General features: G+C 36.7%; 3 protein-coding genes across 5 annotated transcripts in view; 2 read left to right on the forward strand and 1 right to left on the reverse strand.

Moving 5' to 3' along the window:
• wdpcp (WD repeat containing planar cell polarity effector) overlaps positions 1-4,668 on the reverse strand; it is a 48,726-nt gene extending 44,058 nt beyond the window's left edge. The window contains exons 1-3 of one of the 2 annotated variants that reach the window (XM_055162355.1): positions 4,532-4,668; positions 4,077-4,127; positions 1,955-2,084 (exon numbers count right to left, since the gene is read on the reverse strand). The gene's annotated coding sequence lies outside the window, so the exon portion shown is untranslated. Of the gene's footprint in view, positions 1-1,954; positions 2,085-4,076; positions 4,128-4,212; positions 4,460-4,531 lie in introns of those variants that run through there. The other variant, XM_055162354.1, reaches the window with a different exon arrangement.
• On the forward strand, positions 4,592-9,560 carry mdh1ab (malate dehydrogenase 1Ab, NAD (soluble)). Its single transcript, XM_020921253.2, has 9 exons — positions 4,592-4,706; positions 5,116-5,214; positions 5,585-5,681; positions 5,993-6,168; positions 6,298-6,420; positions 8,466-8,642; positions 8,747-8,860; positions 8,949-9,038; positions 9,109-9,560. The coding sequence occupies exons 1-9, from the start codon at positions 4,704-4,706 to the stop codon at positions 9,229-9,231; spliced, it is 1,002 nt and encodes a 333-aa protein (XP_020776912.1). The 5' UTR covers positions 4,592-4,703; the 3' UTR covers positions 9,232-9,560.
• Positions 9,561-9,950: 390 nt separating this feature from the next.
• On the forward strand, positions 9,951-22,536 carry ugp2b (UDP-glucose pyrophosphorylase 2b). 2 transcript variants are annotated; one of them, XM_020921014.2, is made up of 10 exons: positions 9,951-10,240; positions 11,785-11,912; positions 12,701-12,808; positions 15,166-15,351; positions 17,088-17,221; positions 18,301-18,598; positions 18,959-19,156; positions 20,336-20,578; positions 20,917-21,021; positions 21,201-22,536. In XM_020921014.2, exons 2-10 carry the CDS (start codon positions 11,814-11,816, stop codon positions 21,306-21,308), a joined length of 1,479 nt encoding a protein of 492 aa, XP_020776673.1. In that variant the 5' UTR covers positions 9,951-10,240; positions 11,785-11,813; the 3' UTR covers positions 21,309-22,536. The 2 variants fall into 2 exon arrangements, with proteins under 2 accessions (XP_020776673.1, XP_020776672.1); XM_020921013.2 differs by lacking the exon at positions 9,951-10,240 and adding an exon at positions 10,265-10,964.
• Positions 22,537-22,830: the final 294 nt, after the last annotated feature.

Consider the following 22,830-nt stretch of genomic DNA (forward strand, 5'->3'; position numbering starts at 1 on the left):
GGTTTTCAGGTTGATGAAAAGGTGGTGGAAACGGGTTGGGAGCAGTGGGACAGGAAGGGACTGTTTTAAAGACCAAAAATACAAAAAAAAACAAAAGCCAAAATGATAGAAACATGTGGTCCCTTACTGTCAACCGGTACGAGAGTTTTGGAGGCTGAAAGTAAGTGCTGAGATAATTTTGGTGATTGTTTGTTCACAGAAAACACAGAACAGGCTTCTTGAGTATGACAAATGCATAACAGAAGTTCATGTGGTAGTACATGTGGTATTTTGGTGCCACCTTGAGGCTAAAGCGGAGAATATGAAATAAAAATTGTTTAGATTAGCACAGTCTCCCATTTCCGAAACAAGTCATGACTTCTCATATTAGTGTTTGAGATAAAGATCTTGCTGAGAGATGACATGTTAGGGGAGGAAACAGAGACACAGTTCCATAGTTCATCAATCAGCCAATCAAACACTCAAACATATTGTGTCTTAATATGAAGTCGAATTCATCAGTTCCTGTTCACAAACAAATTACTTACATAAATACATTGGAGGAAGGGGTATAGAATAAATCGAGATATGAGATTTAACTGAAGAGTTGTTTAATATAAGGAATGCACTTATACGATACTGGCACTGGTACTGGCCAATACTGAAGAATGAGCTCGATCGGGTATTGGTTCTGTGATATTGGTTAAGCAGATACCCTGGTTGGCCCTTTAATTTGATGTAATAAGACTATTAACAGGCTTTATGTCTTAAAACATCTCATATGGCCTGAACTTGCATTCATACACTGGTGTTCTGTAGTTACTTGAAGAATAAATAACAGTTGCATCACACAGTTGAATCTCTTGTGCAGTAAGTTAACTGTGTTTATAAGTTATTTGTAAGTTTCTAAGTTAAGCCATTTTTTCAGCCCCTACACTGGTATTGGTTAATACCGGTATCGACAGTAAAGTAAAGTATCTATATTCGTATTGTAACTGAAAAAGCTGGTGCGATACATTCCTAGTTAGAATTCGGGCAAATCGTAATCATCTTGACTAAAAATCCCATAATGTGCATAATATTAGCTGACCCAAAGTATATGAAAAAAAACAAAACAAATATTCATACCAGTGCACCTACATTGCTGTTGTTTGTTGGAAGTCAACAGTATGTTATATTTGGTGTTAAGATTTGAGAACTCTGTTTGCCAGCATATTTAGCTATATGTACATATGATATATATGATGTATATATGATATATAATATATATATTATATATATATATATATATATATATATATATATATATATATATATATATATATATATATATATATATATATATATATATATATATATATATATATATACACATACCTTTCCATACGAGTGTTTTATGGCAATGAAAGTCTTATACTGACACCTAGTGGATGACTTTGTTATTACCATAAAAGCAAAAGAACAAAATAATAAAACATTAGATCAAAAAGGGACTAAACTGGCTGGTAGATTAAAAGGGAACATGAGACTCTAGGGGTGTGCAATTAATACAGATTTAATAGAGATAGAGATTCAGTCATTTGTAAATTGTCAACAATAGGCTTGGGTCATTTTTAATCCAGAGGTCTAGAGTCAATCCTGTCCAAAAAAAAAAAAAAAAAAAAAAAACATGGTTTGAAGCTAAGACTTTTACATTTACATTACAGTTTTTTTAGTGTTTATATTCAGAAAATGAATATTGATAGTGAAAGCCATTTGTATTTGTTTAAAAAAAATCTGAATCATATTAAAAAATCTGAAGGACAAATTTTGCTAAGGGAACAATAAAATGTACTTGAAACTGCACATTAAACTTGATATAAAAATCACATTGCCCAGCCCTATATAGGTTCTATTATTTACCATGTCATGAAGCAGTGCATTTGTGTCCATGTGCATCTGTGTATAGATCTGAGGCTGTGGGCTAATATCTTACCTGGTAGTGAACAGCAAGCATACAGCAAGCACTATTTAGTCTAGTGGTGGAGATAAGATGGAGATACTGGCGGCTGCGTAGGGCTATCGCTCCTGCTGTTGTCCGTGTAACAGGGTCACTCAGGTGCAGTCTACAGGGACAAGTGGAGAAGAAGACCACGAAAAAGAGAAACAGGAAGGAGGAGTGGGTGGAATAGAATGAGAGCATGAAATGGAAGAGGTCGAGCGGACAGAGGACAAGAGAAAGGTCAGTGCCACAATCATAAAACTGGACTTCAACATCTGCCTCTCAGCTCAACTCATACATCACCAAATTTGAATAAGGAGGAAGTGACATATTGCCAAAGGTAATATTTTACCCCTCTTCCTGATCCTGATAACAGTACTCAATACATAAGATATTTTAACAGTCCAATAGAAATATGCTGTCTTTAATAAAAATAATAACGCATCAGTTTTATATAGTGCTTTTCTGGACACTCACAGATGCTGTACAGAGCATTATTAATTCACTCTACACTCGGTGGTGGTAAGCTATTATAGTAGCCACAGCTGACCTGAGGCATACTGACGGAAATAAGGCTGCCAATCTGTGCCATTGGTCCCTCCAACCATCACTCACGCACACACCATTTTCATACTAGACAATGTTAGAAATTGCCAAAAGACACAACAGCAGTTTTTGTGACTGGCGCCCCACTTTGGCACCTGATTTTCCCAGTGGCCTCCCATCGAAGTCCTAACCAGGCCCACCCTTGCTTAGCTTCTGAGATCTGACAGGATCAGGCTTTGACAAGCTGGTATGGCCACAGGCTCAACCATATACCTTTAAAGGTATATGGTTGAGTATCGTATGAGATTTAAATATACAAATGTGAAAGTATTGTAAAATTATTCAAAACATGCTGATTCTTTATTATCAATATTATTAATAATTTTCTGTTAATTCAGTGTTCCTTCATCTGATATTAATTTAGTTAAATGTAATAATTTGATATGATGTTGCCCAGAACCAATAATACAAGTGTTCTTCAGAGAGCACAATGTTGGAAAATATATTACTGACATATGCAACTTGAATTCTATTTTTTGTTTGTTTGTTTGTCTGTATATTCTAATACTTTACATGAAAAATAATATTTGTATATTGACTGGCCACACCAGCTCTGTGTCAGTTGAACTCTGGGTGGATAGGGTCACAGAGTGAACTGTTTTTACAGCACACATAGAATAACTCCAGCCACCATGGCAGAGGGGCTCCAGATATTATCAGGTGCTGGTGCTGTTTTTTTTTTGTTTTGTTTTGTTTTCAAAGGGATTTCCTTTCTAACAACTAACTACAGCTAATCTCCTCATATCACCCGTGATGGGGACGGACAAACAATGTCAAGGTCAATGCAGGTTATTTTGTTGTATATATTATACAACAACTACTGTATGAAACAATAAACAATATAGATGAGGTGGAATGCTTGCTGTTAAAAACATGGATACCATTGATCTCTTCTTGGAACTATTGTTATTATTTTGAATGTCTGCAATACATCACACTACATAACTCTGGAGGTGACACCACATCATATTTTGATGCATTATGAGATTGTACAGTAATATACTTTCTAGGTAAAATACTTGGATTCTTTGCCTTTATCAAGACTCCAATGCCATACTGAAAAACATATAATAAGGCGGAGATCAGAGACACAGCACCGGGAGCACCCACACCACAACAGTTTTGTTGTTTGAGGATTGTCTTCCTCAAAAACATGCAGTACAAAACATCAAAGAAATTAATCAGTCCCAAGTACTAAGTTATTAACTTTTTTAGAATTTTAAGATAACTTTTAGAGTACTGACATAACTTTTTATAATAGTGGTAACCTGTATCACTTTGTAACTCTTCACTTTTTGATAGTTGGTTATGACTTCATGGCTTTGGCAAGAGCTTGGTGTAAAGTGAGAATAGTAAAAAAAATTATATATTACCTAATAAAAGGCTCATTACATGGCTCAAACCAATGCACTGAGAATAGTTTGCGCAATAAATCCAGGTGTAGCATAGATATTTGCCAACAGTGTTTGGGGTTGTTGTGCTCCTGTCAGAGTGAAATGGGTATGCTTACCTTCATTTCTAGTATGACAGACATCATTCGGCGTTTAAACTGAGGCAATTTCTGCAACATAAATGGATAGAAGTGGAGAGAACGGATTACTAAAAAAGAATATCTTAAATACTTATAAAAAATATGATAGCCATACCATAGTATTTGAACAAACACCCATGAAACTTAACACTACAATGGCAACGACAGTACCCATGGAAGTAGCATGGAGCGTTAGCTAGTTTGCTGGTTGTCGCCTAGCAACTAATGCTACAATGCTAATTGCTAACAGCCTTATTACTCTATGCTCCTGACACCGTGGGCTAGTAAAGTACATAGAAATCAATAGGTAAAGCTCTTGTAAACACGCGCCTTTTAGGTTTATGCTATGTGATGCCCTTAGTACAATCAAGATCAAGTAAATACGTGTAAACATTTATCTCTGCTTTATGAAAAAATATAGGAACTACAATTACCCAAATCCACCAACTGCCGTCAATCACGGAGAAGTGTCGCAACACAGTAAAGCCATAAAACTAGATCCATGAGTAAAGCAAGGAGGGCGAGTTCAGTCAAAGCAGCAGCAGTTCTGCTTCGACGTTTCGGATGACAGAAGGGCTGAAGGGCTAAGACGGGTGCATATTGAACATGGTAATTAAAGCTATATATTGCATGGTGTTACAAATTGCTTTGTGAGTTAGAGTAGCTAAAGCGTAGTTTTATGTCAGTACAATAGTAATATGCTGACAACCTGTTACATGTGCTAAATATCTGTACAGAAAACGGTCACTACCAGAAACTGTTCAATCAGCTGAAATTGACAAACTTTCACACATTTCAGTAACCCTTTATTCGGATTTATAGTTTAAATTAAATTATTGCTTCTGTCAAGACTTAAATTGTCTTATGTAATCCAACGTTAGCTACTCACTGGCATGGGGTCTATTTTTATTCTGCCTCTTCTGTAGCACATCCCATTGACTAGAATAGACCCTTTGAAAGGGCAACCACAGTTGTCGTTCTTTTCTTTATGTATTTATTTTAACACTGTGTGTTACAGGCTGAACCCATTAGAGTCTTGATAACTGGCGCTGCTGGTCAAATTGCATATTCCTTGTTGTTCAGCATCGCCAAGGGAGATGTGTTTGGCAAAGATCAGGTAAAAGAATGACTAATGTCTTACACAACTTTTGTGCAGTTATATCCACTGTACAACTACGTAAAATGCTTGTCTTCAAGTCAAGGACTATACCCTTAAATTTGACTTTTCAGTGTTTGCATTTAGGTTAATTAAATCAAGCCTTACAGTGTATGTCCTTGAAGTCATGCCATGTTGTGAACTGTGCCAAGGTTAAAATTACTTGATCTTCTTGGCAGTCAGAGCAGTTGGCCTGGTTGGTTCAGATATCACTATTAAATTTTCCATTGTTAAACTGCTTGTCTTTGCTGATTTATGATTTATTTCTGCAAAATCAATAATTGGATTGAGGGTCATGATTACTAAAACTTATTAAGGATACATTTTACAGCCAATTGCTTTACTCCTTCTGGACATAACACCCATGATGCCAGTTCTTGAAGGAGTTGTCATGGAGTTGCAGGACTGCGCTCTTCCTCTTCTGAAAGGTAAGGGTTTTGTTATCTTGACTGATTTGTGCATTCACTCAGTGATAAAACTAAGTGATTGAAACTATGTATTTTGGTTTAACCATTATAATCCTATACCTTTGTGACTGTTGGGATATCCTTTGCTTTGTTAGAACCAGAAAGTGGGAGGCCCCAGTATTGACTCAAAAAAAAAAAAAAGTATCAAAAAGTGAGCCCCACAATGCAACACAGCTACCTGCTTTTTTATGTTTGTGTCGCATATGACAAGTCGTTTGAAATCTATTGTCTTAAAGTTTAAAAAAAGTAATGTTTGTTTTTTTTTCTGAAAGAAATTGTTGCAACTGATAAAGAAGAGGTGGCCTTTAAGGACTTGGATGTAGCCATCTTGGTGGGCTCCATGCCGAGAAGAGAGGGCATGGAAAGGAAAGACTTGCTCAAGGCTAATGTGGCAATTTTCAAGAGCCAAGGAGCTGCACTGGATAAGTATGCCAAGAAGACAGTAAAGGTGAAAAATGATAGTAATCAATTTAGAATAGTTTGAAATTAAGTTATATTAATTAATTAACAGAACAATTCAGCTGCAGCCAATATGTGTTCAGTGTTTTTAAGATATATATTGGATCTCAATTCGCAGGTATTGGTTGTGGGAAATCCTGCCAACACAAACTGTCTCATTGCAGCCAAGTCTGCACCCTCAATCCCTAAACAGAACTTCTCCTGTCTCACCCGTTTGGACCACAACAGGGCTCGCTCTCAGGTATGTGTGCATTTAATCTACCCATCACTTTTTTATTTAAAATTGTATGATGACATCTTACCTAATTCAGTCTTTCCTACAGATTTATGTTTAGACAATACTGGAAATCTTAATTTATGCCTAAATATAAAAGACTGATAACTGACAACAATAGCCGTAAAGTCTTAGATTTATGGAGCATGGGAATTATGCCTTGACCCAGGCAACCTTCACAAACACTGCATCTTCTTGTTGGTATATAAGGCCATCGACAGGAGTGCAAAAATAAACCAAGATGAGACAAATTATTATAGCTCCAACATGCTGCATTTCAGATGACTTGTCTCTCCACAGACCTGACACTGACTTAGTATGGTGATAGAAAATTACTTAAGAACATTCATCATGGTGGTTGGCATTTTTTATGCCATATATAAAGCAATAACATCTCCATAGAGACAAGCAGGTGGTGTGCCCTTTTTTTTTTTTTTGCTGAAATGTTATGCAGTAAGGCTTTTAATTATTATTTTTTATTATTTAATTAATCATTGGATTTATTTAGTGCCTTTCATTAACCCCGACTCTGTGGTGGTCAACTATCCACACCTGAATGGGATTACATTTGTCTCATTAATATTTACAAATACACAGATGGTGTGCATGTGTTTTGATATCCACAAATGCAAATTTAATATTTGTAACTTGTATTTTGGTATTTACAAATATATCTTTTTTCATTTGCAAAAAAAAATTGCATTTGTAAAACTGAAAATTCTGTTTGTAAAATGTGATTCGCATTTGTGGCTCACCAGAATCCGCCAATTTCCGGTTTGACGTAATTTTGAGACGCTCATTTTGAGAAATCCACAAACTCAGACAGATCCTCAAATACAACTACGTACTTGACCAACAGGGGGCAGCAGCTGGCACACGAAACATTTGACGCTGCTGAAATGGAAGCGTCTCTTGTTAACTTAACGTCTGAATTGAACCAGAACTGAACCAGGACTTAAACAGGTCTAAACCAAGCCTAATCTTTGACTTGAGAGAGGGAGAGAGAGAGGGAGGACCCCGAGCCGCGGAGCACGGTGTCCGTAAAGCGCGTTCGGGTGATGTCTGTGTTTAGCTCCGCGGGGCCCGGAGCTCTGAGCCGGTCCTTTCGCTCGCGGTCACCCGACGGTCTCCGTGGGCAAAACTCCAGATCATTTAGACACTCGGTTCTGGTTTAGTCCTGATTCAGTTCTGGTTTAGTCCTTGGCTGTTGAGGCGTTTGATAATGTAAACATTAGCCCTAAACGTTAACAAGAGATGCTTCCATTTCAGCAGTGTCAAATGTTTCGTGTGCCAGCTGCTGCCCCCCGTTGGTGAAGTACGTGGCTGTATTTGTGGATCTGTCTGAGTCTGTGGATTTCTCAATGAGCGTCTCAAAATTACGTTATACCGGAAATCGGTGGATTCGTGTAACTGGTGACTCAAAAATGCGAATCACATTTTACAAACAGAATTTTCAGTTTTACAAATGAAATATTTTTTTGCAAATGAAAAAGATATATTTACAAATACACATATTTGTAAATACCAAAATACAAGTTACAAATACTAAATTTGCATTTGTGGATATCAAAGCACATATACAAATCACTAACTATTTGTAGATCACCATCTGTATATTTGTAAATATTAATGAGACAAATGTAAGCACATACACCTGCCCTGGGGAAAATTAACAGAAGTAAAGCTGCTGATTTACACCATCAGTCTCTCTGACTACCACCAACTCACACGCACAGACCACTTTCTTACTAGGCAATGTGGGTAAAGTGTCTTGTCACAAGACACAATAGCATTTTTTGCCACTGGTGCCCCACCTTAAATTGTGTTTTATCATTTAGACCTTGCCAGCTGATCCAGATGATGATATTCTGACGATCATATGAAATGTTATAAAATGCAACTAAAGCATGCTAATGTCATGTTTGAGGTATCATACAAATACTGGTATACTGTGCAAAACAACTATTTTGCTACAATCAGTTTTTCATTATATCCTGTCTATATGTACATAGGTGGCAATGAGGTGTGGAGTTCCAGCCACTCAGGTGAAGAATGTGATCATCTGGGGAAACCATTCTTCTACCCAATACCCTGATGTGCACCACTGTGTTGTCAATGTGTCTGGGAAAGAGCTGCCATGTTTTGAAGCAGTGAAGGATGATGCTTGGCTCAAAGGAGATTTTATCGCTGTCAGTTAATTGAACTAATAGTCTGAATTTAACAAGTTAAAGAAAAACAACACTTTCTTAAATAATGCATATTTACAATAGAATTTTGTTATACCATATTGCAGACTGTGCAGCAGAGAGGTGCTGCTGTCATCAAGGCCCGGAAGCTGTCCAGTGCCATGTCTGCAGCAAAGGCCATCTGTGACCACATGAGGGAGCTGTGGTCAGGGACTCCTCAGGTAACTCTTTTAACAGTTTCAAAGTGCATGTGGCAGAATATTGTACATTGTTTTAGTTCATGAAATAAATACCACTTTCTTATTTCAGGGGGAGTTTACATCAATGGGTGTTTACTCTACTGGAAATCCGTATGGTGTTCCAGATGATCTTGTCTACTCATTCCCTGTCCATATTAAGGTAAGATTAAATTACAATTGGGAATATGCTATATTTAAATAACTAAGTAACATATTGTTCCAAAAAATAGGACAAGCTTTGGAACATTGTTGATGGCCTGGCCATCAATGACTTTTCTCGTGCAAAGATGGAGGCAACGGCAAAAGAACTGATAGAAGAAAGGGATACCGCTGTGGAGTTTCTGGGCGTATGACTGCAGTGTGCAAGTCCACCTGACAATCACTTAGACAATAAAGCACCAGACGCACGACTGTGACATACACTCCAATACCTTTGAAACATTTTATGTGTACACCACTGTGAGCATTACTGGTGGTAATTCAGGATTAACCTGGATACACATATTTTAGTTATAGTTTAGATTTGATTTAATCCCAAACATGAAAAGGTCACCAGTTCCAAATCTATCTTCTGTTATAACCATTGTAAAAAAAAAAAATACCTTTCCAAACACTGTTACATTTAAATTTTGAATAAAAAGCGTAAGATGAGACAAAATAAATAAATGTTTGCACTGTTGCACATATGCTGAAATTTCATGAGAAGCTTTTGACTGGTAAACCTGATAAACAATGTCTACATGTATTCAAAAAGCACAATGAGGTACTTTTTGGCTGGCCAGAACAACCTTCCTCTCTTTTCATTCGGACAGTTCCGATTTTTACCACTATCTGGCGGTAATGGCTCACTGACTACGCTTTATGAAAAGCTTTCGCACTTATAGCACGAATGTTGATGGTTGATATTTACCATGATACTTACGTACATATATGTATAGCAACAATGGGAATAACTTCAACAATAGATGGGGTAATTTGCGCTACATATTTCGTAATTTGGGAATTCGCAAGCCAGGAAATGTCGGACGCCTAATCAACGTAGTCAGATTCTATTGGTTGGTTAGAGTTGCGTCACAAACATCTCTTCGGTGATTGGCTGGTGTGCTTCGAGCAACACTGGCTTCAGCTGTACTCTAGTTTATTTTTGGAAAATTACAGAGTTTATTCAGTTTTTACGATTGTTAGTTTTTGTGTGGCAAAAATATACATACTAGATACATTAAGTATTTACCTTTGCCATTCAATGTGAACATCAAGCTCGTTTAGCGTGTCCCTCTGTTTTATCTGTGGGGCTGCTGTGGTCATTACGCCCGCTGGACAACTATCGGCTCAGCTACACTTTTTCTTTTCCTCTGTAACGCAGTAAGTCGTGATTTTAACGTGCTTATGTTTTGTTTTAGGATTGTGCTGTGCCCAATGCGCTCAGGTTGAGCACTGTGTTGCGTTAGCATGCATCGTCTTGTTTTTTGATCAGCTACATTCACCCTAAACGCCAATTCTAGGGAAAGCATTTCGGATCACCTTCATAGCTACACGATGATACAAAATACGCAGTACGTAAAAGATGCTGGCACTTTTCAATGGCACTGCCCGTCTATCTCTCTCGTCCATCTAAGTTTCATTCATTTCCGCGTGGAATTTTTCTGATCTGCGCAGGTTTGTGATGTCAGTGTTAATAAATGTCCACAGTGCATTCCACAGACTGAAACTGCTTTGACACACCGACTGCGTGGCAATAAAGTGCTATCCTTGAAACGGTGGGCCTCAGTGTTCATAGGTTGAGTGTCTAGTTTTGTGACGTAGTTTACAGTGACCAGGCTGGCAAATGAGAATGAAGCATTAGTAGATCTTGTTTTACTATGTCCGCACTTATAGTCTACACTTGTCACTTTCACATCCACTGTAATCTATTAGCCGAGGACCTAGACAGGACGTATCATCAATGAGTGTGTTTCGAAAGAGGCGTACTTTCTGCTCCAAAGGAAACATTTTAGGACTTTAATTATTGTTGGTGTTTTTGTTTTTTTTGTGAGTCAGATGTTTTCATAAACTTCTATAAGGTGAAAAATGGCACTTTATGTTCAAGGTAAGTGTCATCTAATTTTTTTGAACGGACTACAACCTAAATTGCCTACATTTTTTAGACTTTCACTTTTTAAACTTTGTCTCAATTAGACTACCGTTTATGGTTTGTTTTGTAGATACAAATAGGCATTTTTGTGACCATGATATAGCTGGACACATTTGCTTTTCTATATCATTGATTTGAGGTACAAACACGCTGCTTGTGAATTTGAATAACTTGTTATTTTAATAATTTTAATATTTTCTTCTATGAATGCTTTGAATAGCAGGCAACTGCCATGCCAGTCATATGATTAAAGATCCGCAGGTTGATTGTCATGCTTTGCTCTCAGACAGTCACACAGGAATCACAAACAACAATGGAATCACATTTTAGCTAATGGCTTTGACATGATTTAAGTCAGTACGTCCTTGACTTTCAAGTTTTTGCCCTGTCAGCCGCATACACGTTACTTTAAAACTGTGGATTGTCTTTGGGCTTCTGGAATAGATAATCTCCACGCTGTATTGAAGGTGATATGACAAAAGCCAGTCGTTCTTTTAACACCAAGTACTACCAAGATAATATTACTGTCAGAGAACCACCAGATATAAACCTGAACTATATTTCAGAGCTAAATAAAGGCTAGTTATGGTCTAAAATAAGACCTTAAGGACCATAGATAATTAATCATTTATCCAAATGTGCACACAAATATCAATAGATTTAAAACAAACTTCAGAGGTTCTCCCACCCCGAACACAATGCAAAATGATGCGTCTATTGCAAATTGTTCATTATGTTTTGCTATGCAGTATTTTAAACCTGCTTGTGTTTCCAGGTCTAAGTAAGGGGGCACCTGATAACGGCATGGCACAGTTCCAGGAAATGATGCGGCAGCAGCTGGAGAGCTCCATGCACACCGAGCTGGGAAAACTGCTGGACACTTCCAAAGGGCAGGAGAAAGAAGTACGAACAAACTTTCTGTGACTCTTCATGTTTGTCTTTGGGAGCATCTGGTAATGTTTAAGAGGGTGGTCCCACAAAATGCCTTAGAAAACACTGGAATGACACATACTGGAGCACATTGCCAGTTGAGTTCCACCTACATGATCAGTCATTACCGGAAATGTATGTTGCAATGGTGTCATGTGTGGAAATTTGTAGTAAACTTATACAGCCATTTGTCCTAGAGTTTTACTGTGAACTATGTGCCAATATGGTTTGCTGTATAATTAGTGTTACAGGAGTGTACAAATAAAGTCATACCTTAAGTAAACACTATTTTCACATAGTGTAATCATGTGTGGTTGTGTGCTACTTATCTACTTAAGGATACTGCATATAGTACATCACAGACTAGGTTGCGTTGCAATATATTGCTACACAAAATATCTCTATAACCTATAAAATTGAAACTATTATGCTGTTTGTTTGTTTTTTTTATCTTATTTACAAAAGTGGATGTGTAAAATGGAGGTCAAGAGGAGTCTGTTTGTTACAATAATACATGTAATACCTTAAGTAGTTTGTCAGTAGTCATAAAACGATGTAAATTATTCAACCCTCAACATATCAAATGTTTATGTACTACAGAAAAATAAGAGAACAGTACACACTATGAAACTTGACATAAACGGTGTCAAAGTGATTACTGTATCTACTAGTATTAAGATTTCATGTAAAATGTATAAAATATTTGACTCTCAGGTTACTAAAACACACTATTTTTATATATTTTTTTAATCTCTTTCCAGGTAGCTACAAAGGACTTTCAAGGATTTGAGAAACTTTTCCACCGATTCCTACAAGTCAAGGGACCGTCGGTGGAGTGGCCCAAAATACAAAGGCCTCCAGAAGATTCTGTAAGATATTTTGTTATTATCATTCATATTTCCCGTAGACTGTTCGAAAAATTCAAGTATTAAGAGTTTAGCAAGATGTTTCAGAAACCGATTTTAAATAAAATTATAGGTCTTGCAGTCATTAGTTAACACAAAGCTTGCTGATGAGGAAGCTTTCAAATGTTTAATTTTTTTTTTTAAATCTATGGGAAAAATGAATGAACCGAGGGGTGGGCGTTCACTGTTGAGCTCCATTTTTGTGCAGTGCCTAAATGACTAAGGTTAAACTCATCTATGTATTTCATCAGTAATGTTAGATGCCTTTGCTCCATTTACAAGTCTTATATTTCCTTTAGGTTTGTTGTAGAGCTGGGTGTGAAACTGAAATTCCTCTTATCTATGTAAAGCTATATATTTTGATACCACAAAAAGCTCTTTGACTGGTTTGCTGTCTCTCTCTACAATACAATGAGCTCAAGTCCAGTGTTATTTTTAAAATTTGATTTAACCTGGAAATGACTATGATAAGTGATTGCACACTCTCAATCTTAATAATAATAATTTTCATCCACCACAGGGCTGCCATAACAGTCTTGACTTCAGTAGGCTATGATGAATTTCACATTTAATGTGGCACCTTAAATTTATCTTCTTAGGTATTCTTTATAGTTAGGGTAAGGGTGTGGTGTTTTCAGTATTTTCATTATACTACTATCATTATAGAGCTTCAGGTTTTGCTGGTTGGGTTGTCTATTGCATATTTTGCCTTATGAGTCAAGGTAACATGCAGTGATTACAAGTTCACTATCCTCCAAATACCTTTTTTTAATGGTTTTGGTGCTTTTGCTGTATTGGTGAAGTGATAATATTGGTAAACGTGGCTCATGTCCCATCTTTATTATGCTTGCACACTTTTACGTTTATTTATTGGTATTACAATATTGGGAAATACAGTAATCATTATCCAAAATAATGGGCCTCCCTTTAAATCTAGAGCATCACTGTTGTAAATTCCCCAGTATAACTGCTAGTTCAGTAACGGTTTATTTAGTTCAGGCATTTGTAGGCACCTCAGGGGTCCTTGTGGGTACCATGGTAATGCTGTTACTTCTGGCCTAACTGCTGTAGCTTCAAATCATTACCTTTAACCTATCTTAAGTTTGCTTCTATGACAGAGGTTGGCTTGTAAATATTTATTATATAATTGTTTCTTTAATTATTACGTAATGCTCTGATGCTAATTAACTTGATTACAATGACATATTTTGTGTAATTGCTGATGTAAGCTGTTTTATGTGCTAGTTATTACTACTCTCTGAAGGTTATTTCAGTTAGTAATATTATTTAAATGTTCCTATAGATTACCAAATGAAAGGATAGGACAGAGGAAAGGATAGATCAGATAAAAAGATACAAGAAAAGACATTAAAACTCCCTAAATTTGTTCAAGTGTCCGTCTTCACTCTCTGACTGGAGTGTGATTTGGATGAAGTGTAACAGCATACAACGCATACAGTCTACAGTTCTAGATATCTCCAATAATCACACTGTGTTCGAATCAAATGTATTTGATACATATCATTGCTATTATATTCATGTTCAAATTCAGTCCTACATTTTCTTCTGAGTTCAAGCCGGTTTGTTTTGTCGTGTTCTTGTATTGCATTTTTTAGCAAGAATTGTTGAACTACATTTGTGCTTGACTCAAGAGTATCTATAATACTCAAATAATATTCAACAAGTTTTTCTAATATATTGTTGTCCTACTTAGTTGGAGGTAGATAGATTTCCTGTCAGTAATATAAGATGTTCTTTTGTGATGCTGTGGTATGGGTGTAACTCTAACCCATCCTCCACTCCGGTCAGAGGAGGTGACAGAGGACTTCAGGGTAGACCATATGTTTGCATTGGTTGTTGTTGCTGCTCTGCTCTGAATACCATCTGGTTTCAGTCTTCAGGAAGAGAGACAAATTAATCTTTAATTTCCTCATAAACACACACCTCCTCCTAAACACTTTACACATTGCAACAGCACTTAAGAGAAGTCAAGTGATTCAACAGAGAATGAGTCATTATGGGGCTACCCATTTATTCAGATTACTTATTTTATATCTGAATTTGGATGACATGGTCACTTGACTTGCATCTTTACTCTTTATCTTATGTTCTTAAGTTTATCTTTTGACAAACCAAGCCCTACTCTAACCAGTGTAACTGTTAACCTATTGCTATCCTGCCATTTAATTATTGACACTACTACTTTTTTCCTGACTATGATGAAATGTTCTTTGTTTGGCCTGTTGTCAATATATTGTCAATATATTGTTGTCAATATGCACTATATATTTGTGTTATTTCTTATTCTCATTCATTTACAGATCCAACCTTATGATAAGATTGCAGCTCGTGGACTTCCTGACAATGTGGCTGACAGTCTGAACAAACTGGTGGTGGTCAAGCTGAATGGAGGTTTGGGTACCAGTATGGGATGTAAAGGGCCCAAGAGCCTGATCAGCGTCCGCAATGAAAACACATTTCTGGATCTCACCGTGCAGCAGATAGAGGTACAATTATTTTTAATCTCTTGGAATATCCTGAAGAACATGTCACATGAAATGCAAAAACAATTGTCTTCTATCCATTATACTGTTATGGTCCAGCTTGATAGACCATAAAAAAAATAAGGGGACAAGTCAACGTTTAAGCCCTAGTTTGCGTTTTGGCATTATCAGTATATCAATAATAATCAATATATTACTGTGGTCAGGTTGTGTGCTGTGGGTGCATGTATAATGCCAAAGACAATCAGTTTGATAATGGTTATGATGAAATATCAATGCTGAAGTGCATATGGAGGGAAGCAAGGTGGCTGTATTGTAGTGCAAGGATGGAGGAGGATCAGAGAGTGAAGGCTGAAGCCGGGTTTAAACTTCCAAGGAACTCACTGGGCCCTTCTGACTCCTGGACACTTCCTGCCCCTGCATCTCAAGCAAAAAGCACAGGTGATAAGGACAAGGTCACATGTAAAACATGGGACTGTAACAATATACATTGGCTTTTTATCTCTGGTAGCTGTGTTTCTATTGTAAAGCCATTCGACAGTCAATATGAAAGTGCAGGCGTGTATAACAGACACTAAATATTTGGTAACTGAAATAGGTTTGTGTTACTTATCTGTATAGCCTGGGCACAGGAAATGCAATGTTCTAAAAGCAAAAGTTGAGCTACCAATCCTTTAAAAACATAAAATCCACCAGTGCAAAATTTGCCTCTAATTAACTGTAAACAATGACAATGTTTTAATGAAAAAACATACCCCACACTTACACAAATACAATTCACAATGCTCTTATTTAATGAGGACCCCCCTGCCTGTTGCTGTGTGGAAAATTGACCTAATTGAGCTGTCATGTATTATGTATACCTTTTGAAAGTAACAGTCAGTTATCCTTTTGTGTACATGAGCTGTCATTACTGCATGTGTCTTCAGTGCTTTGGAAATCCATGCATTTTTAAACAGGAGGTGAAGGTCTTCCAATGAAAGTGTTAGTCATAGAGGATCTGTTACAATGTGGACCTCTGTAGGCTCTCATGAAAAACAGTGGTGCCAGTATGTTGCAGAAGAGGAACCGGTGGTTACAAAATGTGGACTCAGAAAATATTTGTAAATGGCAAAAGTGTTTAGGTGGAGGTTTGGGATCTTCAGCAACTAGCCAAGTATAAATGCATTCAACTTATTATTGAATACAAATGTATTATTATTTATTTAACTGTCTTTATAACAATCAGCTAACATAAATTATTTAAAACATTAAAATGTTTTTACATTTTAAATATTATAGTGTTATTTCTGAAGTTGTTTGAAAGGGTATTTGTTACCTTTTGGTTGAAGTACAAGCTGTTTTTATTGAACTTTGTAAAGTCCACCTTGAACGGAGCTTGCAAAGTCATGGAAGCATAGCATGAGTGAATTACTGTGCATTTCATAACAGCCCCATGGGAGCCTCTCTCTTTCCAGCAGCAGCACCACATTGCACCCTGTGTCCGAGCCACTGCTCTCCATTTTCTGCTCAGGTCTAATCATATTACCTTTGGACTTGGGTAGAGTTTTTAGAAAATGGATGCCAAACATCGTCAACTAAATAAGACTTGGCTCAGGAAGTGTTCACCATGGAGTGAGCGTAACAGAAAAAATATTCAATAGCACATATTACATGCAGAAGCTGCATCAACAGTGTGTTTACCATTTGAATAATTACTGTGAAAATGACAAACTGACAAATTATTCCTTGTGTTTTAGCACCTAAATAAAACCTACAAAACAGATGTGCCACTGGTGCTCATGAACTCCTTCAATACTGATGAAGACACAAAGAAAATCCTGCAGAAGTACACTCACACCCAGGTCAAGATACACACCTTCAACCAAAGCAGGTAAATACTTCACATATGTAACCTTCTAATGTTGGAGTAAGACAGTTATTTATATGTACAATAGTGGTACATGAGTATAATATTGTCTTTACTCTGTGTTAAAAACCCTTTGAAAAAGGAATTGATTGGTTCTGAATGTACCAATACCCGCATGTCAGATATTTGTGTTGGCATGCAATATTCATCAGCATTATGAATGGGAAAAACTGCAAATAACTGTAATGATGTCTAATAGACATATAAAGGTCAACATGACCTAAGCCAACTGCTCTATTAGTAAAGCTGTAGGGATTAGTAAAGAGGCTTTTTTGACAGAAAATGCACGTTTGGGTACGATGCCAGACACCAGTCGATGGACCACAGCAGAGCTGACCTTGTTAGCCACTTCCTTTAGTGCATCTGTCACACAGTATCATGTCACGTGTGTATGGAAATTCCGATACTGTTACTGTTTATAAGGGCTTAGTTAAAATTTAGTTTCAACTTTATTTCATGATTTTGAAGTATTTTGTTTTTTGGTATTGTGGGCCACTTGTGGTATGTATGAAACATGCACGTGTTAGAGAGGGCTCACTATGCAAGGTATTTGTAAAATTTTGATAGAATCCTTACTTTGTCCTAAATGTACAGATGAGGAAATAGTTGCAGTAAGTAACATGATTTTGAAAGCAACAGTTCAAGGATTACTAAAGGAAGTTCTCAATTTTAAGGAATAAGCCATTTAAAAATGAATGTCTGTACACACTTGTACAGATTTTATCTCAAATTGCACATTGCAACATTTTTAGGTTTATGCATCTGTTACCCAACCATTCCCTGTACCATCCACCTGTCATATGTGGGTAGACAATAAAAAATGTATAAAAATATGTGATGTTTGAAGTCATAAACGATTAATTCCATATAAATCATATTCTATATAACCTAAACTGATTGCAATTTGCAAATCAATAAGATAAATATGTTTTTGATCTGTTGATTTCAAGTTATATTTTTATATAATTTTTTTCCTATTGTGTTTTTTTTCACTATACAGTTTATAAATGTGTAAAAAAAAAAACTTTGTTTTTTCCTTGCAGGTATCCTCGTATTAACAAAGAATCACTCCTTCCTGTCGCCACTAACATGAGCATGAGTGGGTCCAGTGCAGAGGGCTGGTACCCCCCGGGCCATGGCGACATCTATGCCAGTTTCTACAACTCAGGTCTTCTCGACCAACTCATTGCAGAAGGGAAGGAGTACATCTTTGTGTCCAACATAGACAACCTGGGAGCCACCGTGGATCTGCACATCCTTCACCACTTAGTCACTCAGCCCAATGGAAAACGCTGTGAGTTTGTAATGGAGGTGACGGACAAAACGCGTGCTGATGTTAAGGTACAAAACACTCTACTTTTTAAAGGTGCACTGTGTAACTTTTGTAGGTAAGCTTCAGCACCTGCTTTTCTCCATGGAGTTGTTATTGCTTTGCATGGAATTTTCAACAGTATGGCATTAAACTGATCTTTCTTGCATTTATTTAGTTACAAGTGTTTATATGGCCAAAATTCACTTGAAAAACACAAATTCTTAGATAAGTTTAATGGCATACTGTAGAAAATTCCTGGCAACATAATAATATCTCCATGGAAACAAGCAGGTGGCGTATCCCAGAAAAGTTACAAAAAGTGCATTGTTAAGTAATTAAAATACTGTTGTTTACTTGATTTCGTATTGTTCCTTGTTTTATACATACAGGGTGGTACATTGATTGAATATGACCGTAAACTGCGCTTGCTAGAGATTGCCCAGGTCCCTAAAGCACATGTGGATGAGTTTAAATCTGTCACAAAGTTTAAAATCTTCAATACCAACAATTTGTGGATTTCTCTGCCAGCTATCAAGAGGCTGCAGGAGCAAAATGCAATGGACATGGAGATTATCGTGAACCCTAAGGTGAGTGTTAATGAGCTACAGTAACCGTTAACATTGCAACATGTTTAAGACTTAATTACCTCTATGGAGGAAGTGCATCGATAACATTCTTGTGACTTGCTCTATGACAATAATGCTCAACATCCACTGAGTTAAAAATAAATTGCCACTACTACCAGTTTTACTTGTAGAACTAATTAGATCTAGAGTCTTTCAACTCACTGACCCATATTGTTTATAGTACTATAAAATAATATTCTGTAACATGTCATCCGGATAGAAATCAAGAAACTCCCTATTTCTTAGATAATCCCTTATGGTGAGTCTGCTATATTCTTGGAGTGACAGGCCAAATTGTAATGAAACCACTACCACATTGCTTTCATTGTGATTTATTTATTTTTACAGGCGTAAAAAGCTCTAGGCGCTAATTTTCATTATCTGATATGACTTTCTGGTGATGACCTGACACCTGAATGTTTTCATGGAAATAGAAAGTTAAAAGGATCCTTCAGACATTCATATATTTTTCAAGAATAGCATTTCTATAGAAACAAGCTGAAGACACTCCTCTAGCCAAGTAAGAATTAGTTTTATGGAGATGCAAGTCTTTAAGTACACACGTTTTGCCAAATTTTTCACTACAATAAAAAGATTTTTTTAAATTAAAAGGTATGTGATGGAGATTTAAAATACTAATAATGAGTAATGTCAAGACATTTTGCCTGTATACGTAGCTTGTGTTTTTCCCTTTATTGTACTTTGAAACCAGGAACATCAGGATTACAGACAATAAATTGTGCAATATGTTACTACATAAGGTTCACCTCTGTATCTTTGTAACTTGTAACATTTCTTTTTTTCAGGCTGATTTTAGAATTTATTTTCTCTATTTTTGTAATTTTCAACAGTTCTTCACTTTTGCCTAATGATTACACATTCAATAAACAGTACTTATATTTATGTAATAAAGTAAAAATAAAGTAACTTTTATTCGAAAATTGGGTCACAATTACATGTTGCTTCACCCAACTAAATCCCTAGCTCAGTGGATGAACAATAGAATGAATTAGATTTATAGAAAACAATCAAACGTTCAAATCTCCAACATACTCACAGAATTAATATTACATACTGCATGTATGCACATGAACCAAAAGAAACACTTTACTACAGTGACTCAAACGTCTCTTCTGACAGACTCTGGATGGTGGTCAGAACGTGATTCAGTTGGAAACCGCTGTGGGTGCAGCCATCAAATGTTTTGACAATGCCCTCGGCATTAACGTGCCACGCAGCCGCTTCCTCCCTGTGAAGACCACTTCTGATCTGCTGCTGGTCATGTCCAACCTCTATAGCCTGGACGCTGGCTCTCTGACCATGAGCCCTAAGAGAGAGTTCCCCACTACACCACACGTCAAGCTAGGCAGCTCCTTCACTAAGGTACGCTCCACATAGGCAATGATACAGTATATGCTGTTTTGAACATGTAGTGTTTATGTTAAAGCCCCATTATGTTACATTTCTAGTGGTTGGCAATCAACCTGTTTGTCTTCATTAAGTTAAAGTCATGCTTTGAAACATTCAAGGCAAACCAATAACATCTCCATAAAGACCAACATGTTTTGACGGGATTTTTTAATGAAATACAAAACTCTTGTAATGACTTTATCCTTTTTATTTTAGTGTTATTTATTGAAATATTACACAGCGGGGCTTTAATGTTTCTTGATTTACACAGTAACCAGTGATTTCATGTCTTGGTTATCTGGTGTTTTCAGGTTCAGGAATACTTGATGCGTTTTGAGAGCATCCCAGACATGCTGGAACTCGACCACCTCACAGTGTCTGGAGATGTCACATTTGGTAAAAATGTTTCTTTGAAGGTAAGTCTTAATACAAGACTTGTATATTTTGTATATAAAAAGAAAATTTCTTTACATGTTGAAAGCTGTACAATATTGTTGGCTATATTAGCAGCTTCTTTGTGATGGGAAATAGCACTTCTATATTTATTTTTTTGTCTTTGTGTCAAAGTTAACCAAAACCCTCATCCTCCTTCCAGGGAACTGTCATCATTATAGCCAATCATGGAGATCGAATTGACATTCCTGCAGGTTCTATGCTGGAGAACAAAATTGTTTCTGGAAATCTGCGGATTCTGGATCACTGAGTTCCTTTAGAACCCATCCCACAATGCACCTGTAACATGTGACCAAGCTGGCTTTATTACTCATTGTACATGTGAAATCCCTGTTTGTCATAAAATGAATGCAAATAGGATGTAGCAGCACAAGCAGTGCTTTGTTTTGCTAAATTTACTGCCACCTGCAGGATCAAGTTAAAAGTAAGAAATAGTATAAATTACAAAATGTCCTTTAGCAATTACATCTGTCAAAAATGTTACAATTAACTGTACCTACTTCATCTGATAAACATGTTGATGCTTGAAAGTAGAACATGGTTTTGTTTTGTTTTTCACTTTAGGTACTTTTATTTGACTGTTTACACAGTACCGCTAATGTGACCTTCCATGAAACAATGAACTGTCTAATGTTAACACTGATTGCATACAACATCCCTGAGCCACAACAGAAATCAGTGTACTGTTTTGTTTAACAGTATTATTCCAAAGAAGTCATGGCAGCATATGTTTATATACTATGGCTCAGTAATGTACAACTGAATATTTTGCTATGTATTGTCACAACAAGACAATGAAGTTTGTCAAATCTGAAGAATTGTGAATGTCCAAGGTTGTATTCACATTGTTTTGTCATGTCTGTATTTGTTATTATAAAGGACCGAAACAAATGCACCTTCTAAATGGGCATTTAACAAGAATACGCCTTAATGAAAATCACAATTCACTAAAATTGGTACTTGAACTGAAGATTTTTGGAAAATTTTAAGATTTTCAAATATTACTGCTTGTGCCATAGATGGTAAAAATGAAGTCCATTTGTTTAATGCCTGTTAGCCTCTATGGCCTGTCACCTGTCCCCTTGTATTGTGTCCTTATCAAAGATATGTTATCGGTCAATGTAAAATTTCTCCAAAAAGTGAAGGCCTTCTTTACTGTATTTGGTTGTGTCAGTTTAAGAGAATCCCTGCTGTGCATTCCTTTCATGTTTTATCATAGTCAGAGTTCACCATGACCTTCATGTTGTCTAATGCCTCCATGTCAGTATCACTCTGCGTTAGTTCATTTAGGGACAACACAAGAAGGTGCAATATTTTATGCAGTGTTGATTTGAGACACTTGACCGTACTGATGCAGAGCATGGTAAAAGCAATGTGTGCTAGAGATATGTGGAGCGAAAGTCTGAAAGCAATAAGTGTTGAGTGTAATGTCTCAGCCCAGCTCTGGACCCTCTGAGTTGAATAAAGTGCAATATGAACACTTGTGTTTTGTCATCTGTGTCAATATAATGTTGTATTGCAATTGTATTTTAATGCTAATGTAAGAACCCAGATTTAAACCAGCAATCTTTAGTTTCTGGACTTTAAATGGGGCATATGTGGTTTGCACATGCTTCTTTTAAAAAAGCTACAATCACAACTGAAACTGGATTGCTAGGCCTTAAATACATGTTCTCATTCTCAGTATATGGACAGGTCATGCCTCATGTGAAAGCTCAGAACTTAATTCATTCACTGAGCTGCACAGGCTGCACTAGCACTGATTCATGATT

This window comes from Boleophthalmus pectinirostris, unplaced genomic scaffold (genome assembly GCF_026225935.1).
Source record: "Boleophthalmus pectinirostris isolate CB_2022bp ecotype Guang Dong unplaced genomic scaffold, ASM2622593v1 HiC_scaffold_5, whole genome shotgun sequence".
Classification (NCBI taxonomy): domain Eukaryota; kingdom Metazoa; phylum Chordata; class Actinopteri; order Gobiiformes; family Gobiidae; genus Boleophthalmus; species Boleophthalmus pectinirostris.

Coding starts and splice junctions, on each gene's coding strand:
- mdh1ab (XM_020921253.2), top strand. Junction 5,682..5,992: donor CGCTCTTCCTCTTCTGAAAG/GTAAGGGTTTTG, acceptor TTTTTCTGAAAG/AAATTGTTGCAACTGATAAA. Junction 8,861..8,948: donor TGTGGTCAGGGACTCCTCAG/GTAACTCTTTTA, acceptor TTCTTATTTCAG/GGGGAGTTTACATCAATGGG.
- ugp2b (XM_020921013.2), top strand. Junction 12,809..15,165: donor AAAGGCCTCCAGAAGATTCT/GTAAGATATTTT, acceptor ATTCATTTACAG/ATCCAACCTTATGATAAGAT. Junction 17,222..18,300: donor CACACCTTCAACCAAAGCAG/GTAAATACTTCA, acceptor TTTTCCTTGCAG/GTATCCTCGTATTAACAAAG.